Genomic DNA, 12,182 nt, shown 5'->3' with positions numbered 1-12,182 from the left:
AGGAGACTCCACAACCTCTCAGGGCAGCCTGCTCCAGGCCTCCAGCACCCTCACACCAAACAAGCTGCTCCTGATGGAACCTCCTGGGTTCCAGTTTGTGCCCCTTGGCCTGTCCCTAGGCACCACTGAGCAGAGTCTGTCCCTGGCCTCTTGCCCCCTACCCTTTAGCTCTTGATCACCTCCAAACTGTGGCCCTCAGCACCCCAGCGCCACAGCTTGGAAACCTCTCCAGGGATGGGAACTCCAACACTGCCCTGGGCAACCCTCCAGGGGCAGAAATTGTTCCTCATGGCCAACCTCAACCTCCCTTGGGGTGACCTCAGGCCAGTTCCTCTTGTCCTGTCCCTTGTTTCCTGGGAGAAGAGACCAACCCCCACCTGGCTCCAGGTTCCCTTCAGGGGGCTATAGAGAGCCAGAAGGTCTCCCCTCAGACTCCTCTTCTCCAGGCTGGGCAAACCTAGGCAATGTCTTGGACTCAGTTTGGGAGAGCATAGACAAGTGTGGCTTGGTCTCACCTGCCTGTGAGAGGCTGGTTCAGAAGAAGGAGGAGGACCTGAGGCAGTGGATGTTCCATAGGTGACTCATCCTCCCTTTGGGTTCACCTCAAGCTGCAGAGGAGCCCAAAGCCTCAGGGCAGCAGCTTCAGGGACCAGTTGAGGTTTTTCATCTTGCCCTTCCCCACCAGCTTCCCCAGGCCAGCTCAATGAAGTTCTTGGCTCCTTTTCCACCAGGGAGGCATTTAGGTGAAGAGAAGCAGCTTGCTTTGTTCCAAGAGGGACCATGAAGAGGAGCAGGAGCACTGGTTTCAAGGGATCTCTTGGCCTGGAGAAGGCCTTTAAGAGTCCAGGTTTCCTGAGTGATCCCAAGCCTTGCTTAGACCTTCAGCTCTCTGAAGGATGAGGTGGAGTGGTGCTCATGGTGGTGACCACAGCCTTCTGGAGGGGCTTCTCCCTCCTCTGCTTGAAGTGGTTGGACCCAACTCCAGAAAACCATTCACATGACCCTAGGGCAGCTTTCTCCTGGTGAGAAGAGCTTCAGCCCTGGGCTGGTTTGAGCCTTAACTGGGATTGGAGAGCTCAGATGGGAAGGGGGAGGGGGGGAAGAGGGAGAATCCCTCCCCTGCTTCCTCCCTTCCTCTTTCCTGATGGAGAGAAAAAGGGAAGGGGGAAAGAACAGGGAGAGATGGGGGGGAAAGGGAGAGAGAGGAGGACAAAGGGAGAGCGAGGAGGACAAAGGGAGAGAGAGGAGGAAAAAGGGAGAGATGGGAGGAAAAAGGGTAGAGATGGGAGGAAAAGGGGAGAGAGAGGAGGACAAAGGGAGAGATGGGAAGAAAAGGGGAGAGGAAAAAAGAGGAGGAAAAAGGGAGAGGAGGAAAAAGGGAGAGATGGGAGGAAAAAGGGAGAGAGAGGAGGAAAAAGGGAGAGATGGGAGGAAAGAGGGAGAAAGGGGAGGAAAAAGAGGAGGACAAAGGGAGAGAGGAGGAAAAAGGGAGAGATGGGAGGAAAAAGGGAGAGAGACGAGGACAAAGAGGAGGAAAAAGGAAGAGAGAGGAAGAAAAAGGGAGAGAGGAGGAAAAAGGGAGAGAGAAGGAAGGGAAGAAAGGAAAGAAAGGGGGATAAAGAAAAAGGGGAGGAGGTAAATGTATAATTTGGAGCCAGTTTGGAAGTAGGGAGGTAAAATGTTCTTCATATGTATAAAACACTAACAGGAAGGGTTCACAAGGGCAAGGAACAAGGATGGATGGGGAGCATATACAAACCCAGCAGCCCTTTGGAGATGCCACAGGGAGGAGAACCAGGCCTGAGCACATGGCAGAGAAGCAGGAAGCCAGTAGCAGTCCTCTCATCCAGGCAAGGCAGGGTGACAGGTTGGACTTGATGATCCTTGAGGTCTTTTCCAACCTTATTGATTCTATGCTTCATCACCAGTGGCCTGCTGGGTTCCCTGGCCAGGAAATGCCTGGGCAGGGAGAGGATGAGGGCTTGCAAGGCTTCCACCAGCTGTCCATGGGTGACCTCACCCAGCAGCTCCTCTCTGGTGCTGGGGACAGACCCAGTGTCCCTGCCCTGTTGCCAGCCTAGATGCAGGGACTAGCAGAAGCCATCTCTGTGCTCCCACCCTGCAGCTTCCTCACGTGGAGGCAGCTCCTGGGGTGGCCTGGAGGCAGCTGTGGCCACACCTTGCTACAAAGGTGCTGTTCCAGGAGGTGGTGGAGTCACCATCCCTGGAGGTGTTTAGGAAGAGCCTGGATGGGGCACTTGGTGCCATGGTTGAGTTGATCAGATGGTGTTGGGTGAGAGAGGTTGGACTCAAAGGTCTCTTCCAACCTGGTTCATTCTCTTCTGTTCTGAAAGAGGGCCAATGGCTGCAGTCTCTTCCTGTTTACAGCCTTGCTGGACAGGGAGGGGGAGTGGAACAGGCCGATTCAGTTTCCCAGGGGGGAGAATCCCCTCCAGGCTTAGCAGGGCTCTCACCACCCCTCCCCTGCCCCCCTGCTCTCAGGAGGGGTGCAACCCACCACGAGCCCCTCCCCCCAGCCCTGGGTGTCTCCTGGGTGGCCGGCAGGGGGGCGCAGGGAGGGTCGCTTGGGTGCACTGTGTTCCATCCGTGTCTGCTTGCCTCGGCTCTCCACGGCCTCCTCCATCGTCCTGTCCCCGCCAGACCATGCCGTGTGGCACAGCTGCTCTGTGTGTGTGCTGCCTGTCCCCCTGGGCCCCCCACCTTCTCTACTGCTCCAGCCCACCCTGAGGTGGCCCTGCAGGCTGCCACACAGTGCCGCTTGGGCCTGCTTGCGCCGGCTCAAGGCTCTTCTGACGTGCAGACTGCCCACCTCCCCACCCCCCCCCCCCCAGCAGCTAGATCTGGCCCTGTGCAGTGCAGCTGCAGCAGCTTGGCCCAGCAGCAGCTCAGGAAGCACCACCCCATGCTGTGGCACGCAGGAGCCCGTGGCTCAGGTGGCTTCATCTGTTGCTGCAGGGTCTGGAAGGCCTTGTCCAGAGGGGTGCTGGGGGGGGGCTGTCCTCCTGCCTGCGAGGCTGCCGTGCTGCTGGAGCTTCTGGCCACTGTCCTGCAGGCCTCAGTGTGAGCCTGCAGTGCTGGGGCACCGGGGTTGAGTTGAGAAGCTGCCCTGGCACACCAGGGGCTGTGGTGGGACGCGCCAGCAGCAGCCTGAGCCACGCCGGGGGTCAGCACATGGGCTCCGGAGCTGGAGGAGCTGCCTTTGCCCTCTTGGTCAGCCCGGTGCCAGAGAAGATGGGGGGAGCTGTGCTGGTTCTGGGGCTGCTGCTTCTTCCCTGCTCTTGCAGGGAGAAGGAGGCCAGCTCTTGGACTTGTGGAATGGTTTGGGTGGGAAGGGACCTTCAAAGGTCATCTGGTACCACCCCCTACCCCCCCACTGCGGTCAGCAGGGACATCCCCAACTGGGACAGGCTGCTCAAACCCACCTCCTGCAGCTGCTGCAGCTGTGGGCTTCCTGTCAGTCAGCTTCTCAGGTGGCCTCAGGAAGTGGGGGGGGGGGGGGGGAGGTGAAGGACCTGCACTGTGCCCTTCCCTCTGCTTGGCAAAGCTGCAGAGATAGAGGTCTTTAGCCATGCTGCCAATGCAGGGTCCAGGCTTGGCCACGGGTGGTGCCACCTGACCCAGCCCTGGGCAGGGTTCTCAGCGCTGTGCCTGTGCCTTGGGGGGATGTTCTCCTGGCCCTAAGGGGGTTCCAGAGGGTTGTAGAAGCATGGAAACAGCTTTGGGGTGAAGGATCCTCTGGGAGGTCTCCTGGCACTGTGTCCTTCAGTGGGGTTCGTGGCAGCTGGCACTGAGGCAGGGAGAGGTGAGGGACAGCCTGGGTGAGTGGGGAGGGACCTCCAAAGCTCCTCCAGTCCAACCCCCTGCAGGCAGCAGGGACATCCCCAACCAGAGCAGGCTGCTCACAGCCCCAAACAACCTCACCTGGGATGGTGCCAGGGCTGGGGCAGCCCCCAGCTCTCTGGGCAGGGTGAGGGGTCCTTGTCCAGGCTGTGGCTCAGGAGCTGGGTGTTGGAGGTGCAGGAGGAGGCTTGCTGATATGGAGAAGTTCTTTCAGTGTGAGAAGACTTCAGTCTGGACCTGACAGAGACAAAAATACCCCAAATCCCAGCATGCTGGGGTGGGAAGGGACCTGTGGAGCTCAGCCAGTCCAACCCCCCCCTGCTCCAGTAGGGGCACCCACAGCAGCTTGCCCAGGGGCACAATGGCCAGGGGTTGTGTGTGTTTGGAAGCTCTCCAGAGGCAAAGTGAAGAGCAAGAGGCAGCTTCTCAGTTTTCCTGGTGGAAGCAGGTTGGCAGCAGACAGGGTGGTGGGATCCCATTTCACCTCATGGACTCAGTAGTTGGAGGCAACCCACCATGATCCATAGGCAGAAAACCTGAAGTGGTCCAAGCTGAGTGGGTGACAGGCAGGAGAGCAGAGAGAGGTCAGTGCTGATGGAGGTGGGCAGCTGAGGGCAGAGCCTCATCCTGCAGCACATCTGGCCCCAGCCTCTTGCCCCACACAGGTCCTGATGAAACCTCCTGGCTTCCACTTGGTGTCCCTTGCCCTGTCCCTGGGCACCACTGACAAGAGTCTGCTCTCATCCTCTTGCCCCCTGCTGCTCCTTCAGCTCCTGCTGAGCATTGATGCCTCAGGGGCTGCTCTTCTGCAGGCTCTCAGCCCCAGGGCTCTCAGCCTTTGCTCCTCACAGAGCTGCTCCAGGCCCCTCAGCCTCTTCCCAGCCTCCCCTGGACTCTCTCCAGCAGCTCCCAGTCTCTCTGAACTGGGGAGCCCAGCACTGGCCCCAGCTCTCCAGCTGTAGCCTCAGCAGGGCAGAGCAGAGGGGCAGGAGAGCCTCCCTTGTCCTGCTGGCCACTTTCTTCCCCATGCCCCCACAGCAGACCCTTGTCCTTGTTGGCCATGAGGGCTCCTAGCTGGCTCAATGACCTTTCATGGTCACCTACTCCAAGCCCCAGGGTCTGATGAGAGAATTCTGGAGACAAAAGGCTTCTGGAGAAGGTAGCTGTAGAGGTCTTGTGTCAGAACCCAGGGCAGGAAGCCTCCAAGCATCCCCCTGCCTTGCCAAGCAGAGGGCTGGTCTCCAAGGCTGGCCCTGAAGCACATCCTGGCCAGGATCACAGCTGTGAGGGGGAGCCTCAGGAGAGCAGCCTCACGTCCCACTCATGGGACAGTGCAGGTCATCCATGGCAGGAGGAGGGTCCTTCACCAAGGTCTGATGGAAAGCCATGGAGATGCTTTGGGAGGGTGGTGTGAAAAGACCTGGAAGCCAAGAGCAGGGTCATGAAGGACTTGATGAGCAGGAGCCCAAGTGTTTCTCCCTGGAGCCACCTCTGTGGCTGACTGTCGTCACTCTGCTGCCCCTGAAGGTATCTGGGCTGGGATGTGGAGTTCAAAGGAAGGTTCCCCAGCCCTGAGTGACTCACCCAAGGGATCTGCTCTTCCACACTTCCAGCAAAGTGCTCCCAGAAGGCTTCATTAGCTGGCCCACAAGCCCTGCTTGGGTCAGCCCTTCCCTTCTCAGCAGCCTGGGGGTCCTGTGCCTGTGAGGCTGCACCCCAGGAGACTTCTGTGGCTCTTTGCTGATGCCAGTCAGGCCTTGCCTTCTGCTTCCCAAAGGACCTGGGTTGGGGTTTTCTGTCTGGTTGTGCTGAAGAAGGGATCCAGGAAAGGAGGAGCTGCTGGTGGTGGTGCTGGGAGAGCCACAACCCAGCTGGGTAGGGCAGGGCTGGAGAGCTGCCAGCCCCTGGCTTCCACATGTTCAGAGAACCACAGGATGGGTTGGGTTGAAGGAACCTTCCCAGCTCCTCCAGTGCAACCCCTGCAGGCAGCAGGGACATCCCCAACCAGAGCAGGCTGCTCACAGCCCCAGACAACCTCCCCTGGGATGGTGCCAGGCATGGGGCAGCTCCCAGCTCTCTGGGCAGCCTGGGCCAGGCTCTCAGCACCCTCAGTGTGAAGAACTTCTCCCTTCTGTCTTCTGAATCTCCTTCTCTGAGTGCCAAACCCTCACCCCTGCTCCTGGCACACAGACCCTGCTCAGAACTCTGTCCCCAGCTTTCAGCTCAGCGCTGAAGGGCCACCAGAAGGTCTCCCTGGAGCCTTCTCCACGCTGAGAAGACGAGCTTGAACTTGGCAACATCCCAGCCTACAGGGAAACCATTGCACCATGGGCTGCAGGGCCAGGAAGCTGCAGCTGGAGCACCACCACATGACAGAAGGCCTCTCCTGTTCCTTAGTGAGCTCCATGGACTTGGTGTTGCCTCAAGGACAGGAGAAGTGAGCAGTGCCCTGGTGTCCAGGGAACCTGACAGAGCTGAGGTCCTGGGGAGCAGCAGCTTTAACCCATAGCAGGGCTTGGCCACAGCTTGGCTGGAGAACATCTCCATCAGCTTGTGTGCCTCAAGCACAGTGTGGCAGCAGGGAAGAAGAGCCATGACCCAAGAAGAGCAGACCTTGTCTCCTTGCATGAAGTCCTCAGAAGAGACACTGTGCCAAGGTGCCAGCAGTGAATGATGACCTCCAGGAGAGCTTTCCTGGCAGGATGAAGCTGTGCTGAGTGAATAAGTGGCCTGATGAGAAGACATCAGAGGCGTGGTGGGATGTCCACAGCTGACATGTGGTTGGCTGCTGAAGGTGTCCAGAGCCAACAGCACGTTGCTCAAAGCTGCTCTCCAGGTGCCATCTGCTGAGCAGCTGTGCCCAGGACGTTCTGCTGTGGCATCAGCAGCTTCTTGTTGCAAGGACATGGAGGAGACCAAGCCATGGGAGCTTGGCCATGCAGCTGCTACCTGCTCTGTGGTTCCAGCAGGTGTCCCTCAAAGCCACCTTCCAGCCCTGCCATCACCGAAAGAAGAAGAAATGCTGCTGAGAGCTGAGGAGGCTTCAGCTCAGCCTGAGTCTCTGGCAGAGCTGCATCTGCACCGTTGCCAAGGCCTGCACTGCTGCAGCTGTGAGCTTGCAGTGCTCACAGGGCACTGCTGCAGGGCTCAGCACCATCAGCTCAGGCCTCTCTGCTGCTTTCACTGACCCTCTGTCCCAGCATGGGCAGGTTGGACATAGCTGCTGGGCAGCTTGGAGATGGTTTTGGGCAGGTTGCAGATGGCTTTGGGCAGGTTGAAAATGATTTTGGGCAGGTTGCAGATGGCTTTGGGCAGGTTGAAAATGATTTTGGGCAGGTTGCAGATGGTTTTGGGCAGGTTGAAGATGGCTTCGGGCAGGTTGAAAATGATTTTGGGCAGGTTGCAGATGGTTTTGGGCAGGTTGGAAATGATTTTGGGCAGGTTGCAGATGGTTTTGGGCAGGTTGGAAATGATTTTGGGCAGGTTGCAGATGGTTTTGGGCAGGTTGCAGATGATTTTGGGCAGGTTGCAGATGGTTTTGGGCAGGTTGGAAATGATTTTGGGCAGGTTGCAGATGGTTTTGGGCAGGTTGAAGATGGCTTTGGGCAGGTTGAAGATGGTTTTGGGCAGGTTGAAGATGGCTTTGGGCAGGTTGAAGATGGTTTTGGGCAGGTTGAAAATTATTTTGGGCAGGTTGCAGATGGTTTTGGGCAGGTTGGAGATGATTTGGGGCAGGTTGCAGATGGTTTTGGGCAGGTTGCAGATGATTTTGGGCAGGTTGCAGATGATTTGGGGTAGGTTGCAGATGGTTTTGGGCAGGTTGCAGATGATTTTGGGCAGGTTGCAGATGATTTTGGGCAGGTTGCAGATGGTTTTGGGCAGGTTGCAGATGATTTTGGGCAGGTTGCAGATGGTTTTGGGCAGGTTGCAGATGATTTTGGGCAGGTTGCAGATGATTTTGGGCAGGTTGCAGATGATTTGGGCAGGTTGCAGATGATTTTGGGCAGGTTGGACACACCACTGGCACTGCAGCTGCTCTGTCTGCAGCTGTTCCTGTTTACAGTGACCTTCCCTGGACCTGGGGGTCCAGGCCTGCACTTGGAACATCAAAGCACAGTGGTTGTGTCTCCTTGGTGCCTTGGACACCTGCAGTGTGTCTGTAAGAAGCTCTCATCTCAGGTCTTGCAGCGCTCCTTCCGACCTCCCCTGGCCACACGGCGCCGCTGGCCCCTAGTCCCCCCCTTCCCGGGCTCTGTCAGGAGCCCCAGGGCTTCATGGCTCTTCTCTTTCCCTCCATCACCTCCAGGATGGGGTGGAGGTCCTTGGGCAGTCCTCCAGGCAGGAGCTGCTGCAGTTTGTGTTGTCCTCAAGGTCGTTCGGCTCTCCTGCGCCGCCGGAGCTTCCCGGCCGTGAGTCATCGTCACGCTCCTCCGCTGGCCTCCTGCTCTCTGTGCCAAGGCAGCGGGGGCACGGAGGGAGGAGGGGAGCTGAGCCCACAGACCATCAGCAGAGCTTCAGCTCCCTGCCCCCCTCAGCTTGGAGCCATCTCAGAACCCCTTGGTGCTTGTTGGCCTGGCAGGAGTGGCGCTCTGGTGTGGAGGGGGCCAGCAGGTGTATGTGAGTCACGCCGAGTCTCTTGCCGGCAGAAGGTTCTCAGAGCCTCCACCTGTGCCAGGAAGGACCTGAGGGGGGAGAGTAGAGCTTGGTGGGGGGCATGGACACCAAGGGGCTGGGGTGCCATTGACCCAGCACTGCCAGGGCACCACCAACCCAGGGCCCTCAGCACCCCATCTCCAGGGCTCTGGAACCCCTCCAGGGATGGGGACTCCAGCACTGCCCTGGGCAGCCTGGGCCAGGCCTGGACAAGCCTCAAGGGGCAGAAATTGTTCCTCATGGCCAACCTCAGCCTCCCTTGGGGCAACCTGAGGCCAGCTCCTCTTGTTCCTTGGGAGAAGAGACCAACCCCACCTGGCTGCAGCCTCCTTGCAGGAACCACAAGGTCTCCCCTCAGCCTCCTTCTCTCCAGGCTCAAGCACCCCAGGTCCTTCAGCTGCTCCTCACAAGTTCTCCAGACCTTTCTTTTTCTCCAGACCCTTCCACAACTCTGTTGCCCTTCTCTAGACCTGCTCCAGCCTCTCAATGTCCTTTTGGGAGTGAGGGGCACAAAACTGAGCCCAGGATTCCAGGTGTGGCTTCAGCAGTGCCCAGTGCAGGGGGACAATCCCTGCCCTGCTCCTGCTGCCCACAGCATTGCTGATCCAGGCCAGGCTGCTGGTGGCCTTCTTGGCCACCTGGGCACACCCCTGGCTCATCTCCAGCCACTATTGACCAACAGCCCCTGAGGTCCTTTTCCACCCTTTCCAGCCACTTGGTCCCATCCTGGAACCTCCATGGGGTTGTGGGACTCAAGAGCAGGACAGGAGTTAATGGTAGAGGAGGCCTGAAGGCTGGAGGTGAGGGCAGTAGGACAGCCCCTGGTGTCCCCAGGTTCCCCATCAGAGCTTAGGAAGGGCTGCCTCTGCCTAGCTCCATGGCCTGTGCCCACCAGGCTGCAGAGTGAGGTGAGGTTGGTGGGAGGTGGACAGGTCATGGAGCAAGGGCCATCATCAGGTGTTGCTGAGACCCTGCTGCTCCACCCTTGGCTGCTGTGATGGACCTCTTGTCCCCACACCACTCTCTGGGGACATGGCAGAAGGTTCCTTCTTCTCTTGCCAGAGGCTCTGCCCCACTGGCCAGTGTTCTCAGGAGCACTTGCTTTGCTTCTGGGCTCTGATGGGACCCAAGAGCATGTTGATGGTAGCAAGGGAAGACGAGAAGGTCCCTGGTGAGTGGTGGGGCTGCTGGGCTTGACTCCTTGGTGAGACCTGAGAGGACATTGGTGGTAGTGAAAGAAGATGAGAAGGTCCCTGATGAGTAGGGGCTGCTGGGCTTATCTCCTTGGTGACACCTAAGAGCATGTTGATGGTACTGAGGGGGGTTGAGAAGGTCCCTGATGAGTAGGGGCTGCTGGGCTTATCTCCTTGGTGACACCTAAGAGCATGTTGATGGTACTGAGGGGGGTTGAGAAGGTCCCTGATGAGTAGGGGCTGCTGGGCTTATGTCCTGGGTGACACCTAAGAGGACACTGGTGGTGAGGGGGCTTGAAAGGGTCCCTGATGAGTGGTGGGGCAGTGCTGGGCTTGAGTCCTCGGTGAGACCTGAGAGGGCACTGGTGGTAGTGAGGGTGGTTGAAAGAGTCCCTGATGAGTGGGGGCTGCTGGGTTTGCCTCCTTGGTGAGACCTAAGAGGACACTGGTGGTAGTGAGGGTGGTTGAAAGAGTCCCTGATGAGTGGGGGCTGCTGGGTTTGCCTCCTTGGTGAGACCTAAGAGGACACTGGTGGTAGTGAGGGGGTTGTAAAGGGTCCCTGATGAGTGGGGGCTGCTGGGTTTGACTCCTTGGTGAGACCTAAGAGGACACTGGTGGTAGTGAGGGGGGTTGAAAGGGTCCCTGATGAGTGGTGGGGGGAGTGCTGGGCTCGACTCCTCGGTGAGCACCTGGGGCAGTGTGGTAGTTCTGTGCAGACAAGATGCAGACTCCTCAGCGAGCCTTCCCGTGGACTCCCACCAGGCCACCTTCTTCCCCGGTGGCTCGGGCTGAGCTTCAGACCCCTGCCAGCTAGACCAGGGAAGCGGAGCAGCTCCTTGCTCAAGCCTCTTCCACCTCCTCCGGACCAAACCCTCGCAGGGAAGCCTTGGCTGAAGTCCTCCGAGCCTTTCGTTGCCGCCCCAGCCCCCCTGCCCACCCACCCTGCTCCCCCCTCCCGCAGGCTCCCCTACCCGCCCTGCAAGCTCCCCTCCTCCCTGCAGGCTCCCTTCCCCTCCCGCAGGCTCCCCTCCCCCCTGCAGGCTCCCCTCCCCCCCGCAGGCTCCCCTCTCCCCCTGCAGACTCCCCTTCCCCCTGCAGACTCCCCTTGCCCCCCGTGTGTGTCGCGCGTACCCGCCGGTGGCCCCCGCTCCTCACCCCTCTGCCCTCTGCTCTTCTTCTCTCCCCTCGGCTTCTCCGCAGACTTTTCAGTAGTTTAGGAGAGCTCAGCACCATCTCCCAGCGCAGCTCCGCCACCACCTACACGGTCCGGCCCGGCAGCCGCTACCCGGTCACCCGCCGCACCCCCAGCCCCGTCAAGCCGCCTTTGGAGCGGGCAGAGCCCCTCAGCACCGTCCGACCCTACGGCCTCACCCCTCCCACCATCCTCAAATCCTCCAGCCTCTCCATCCCTCACGAACCCAAGGAGGTCCGCTTCGTGGTCCGGAGCGTGAGCGCCCGCAGCCGCTCCCCGTCCCCGTCCCCTTCTCCGGGGCCGCCGCCGGGGCCGCCGGGGCCGCAGCCGCCGCCGCAGCCGCCGGCGCTGCACGCCCTGCACCCTCCGCGGCCCTTCATGCAGAAACCCCTCCACCTCTGGAACAAGTACGACGTCGGGGACTGGTTGGAGAGCATCAACCTGGTGGAGCACCGTGACAAGTTCGAGGATCACGAGATAGAGGGCACCCACCTGCCCGCCCTCACCAAGGAGGACTTCGTGGAGTTGGGGGTGACCAGGGTCGGGCACCGGATGAACATTGAGAGGGCGCTCAAGCAGCTGGTAGACAGCTGACCGTGCCCCGGCGTCACCGCCGCGGGCAGCACCACGGGGTGGGGGGTTTCTAGCAGACCAATAAAGCCCACACTTGGATTCTCTTTCTACTCTGAGCACTGCACTGAAGGGTGAGGAGCCCCCCGGGGGCTCCTGCCCACCCCACCCCAATGCAGACACCCTCCCCCCAACGAGGAGCCCTCCCCCAACTCCCCTCCCTCCCCCTCCCCCACAGGACAAGGAATGTTGCATGAAACGAGACCCCTTCTGCTGCTCCTCAGAGAGTGCCACCTCCCAACGCTTCGGCTGCAAGTCGTCCCCTCCCCCTCCCCCCCCCGTGTGCTGGCCACGGCCTCCCAGAGCCACGCTTGGGCCAGGGGGGTTGGGGGTAGCCAGGAGCTGAGCCCCAGGGGACGAGGAGTGGGCTTCTGGTGGAGACCCAAGTGTTGGCTACGTCGTTCAGGTGTGGGCAGGCAGGGAGGTGTTGGTCAGAGAGTGGCAGGGGGGGCTGGTGGCTGCATCTCAGGCGGGTGGGGGTGGCCCACGCCGTGCACAACCAGGCTGCTCCCAGCCGGGAGGGCAGCTGGCTGCAGGCCACCCCTTGGGCAGGTTGAGGTGAGCCATGGCATGAACACCCCAAGCTGCTCCAGGCTGGCTGCAGGCCACCTCTTGGGCAGGTTGAGGTGAGCCATGGCACGGGCACCCCAAGC

At 59.9% G+C, this 12,182-nt stretch overlaps 1 protein-coding gene across 6 annotated transcripts in view; it reads left to right on the top strand.

Annotated features, from left to right (window-relative positions):
- The window catches only part of SHANK3 (SH3 and multiple ankyrin repeat domains 3), a 249,997-nt gene extending 238,312 nt beyond the window's left edge, over positions 1-11,685 (top strand). For 4 of the 6 annotated variants that reach the window (XM_054173855.1, XM_054173853.1, XM_054173854.1 and 1 more), the window contains one exon: positions 10,908-11,685. In XM_054173855.1, coding sequence (XP_054029830.1) covers positions 10,908-11,493 — 586 coding nt within the window. In that variant the 3' untranslated portion in view covers positions 11,494-11,685. The remainder of the gene's footprint in view (positions 1-10,907) is intronic. The other 2 variants (XM_054173857.1, XM_054173858.1) reach the window with 2 other exon arrangements.
- The last annotated feature ends 497 nt before the right edge of the window (positions 11,686-12,182 follow it).

The sequence above is a fragment of the Dryobates pubescens genome, chromosome 27 (assembly GCF_014839835.1).
Source record: "Dryobates pubescens isolate bDryPub1 chromosome 27, bDryPub1.pri, whole genome shotgun sequence".
Classification (NCBI taxonomy): Eukaryota; Metazoa; Chordata; class Aves; order Piciformes; family Picidae; genus Dryobates; species Dryobates pubescens.
The sequence above is the reverse complement of the archived record's forward strand: the minus strand, read 5'-3'. Positions and strand labels throughout refer to the sequence as shown.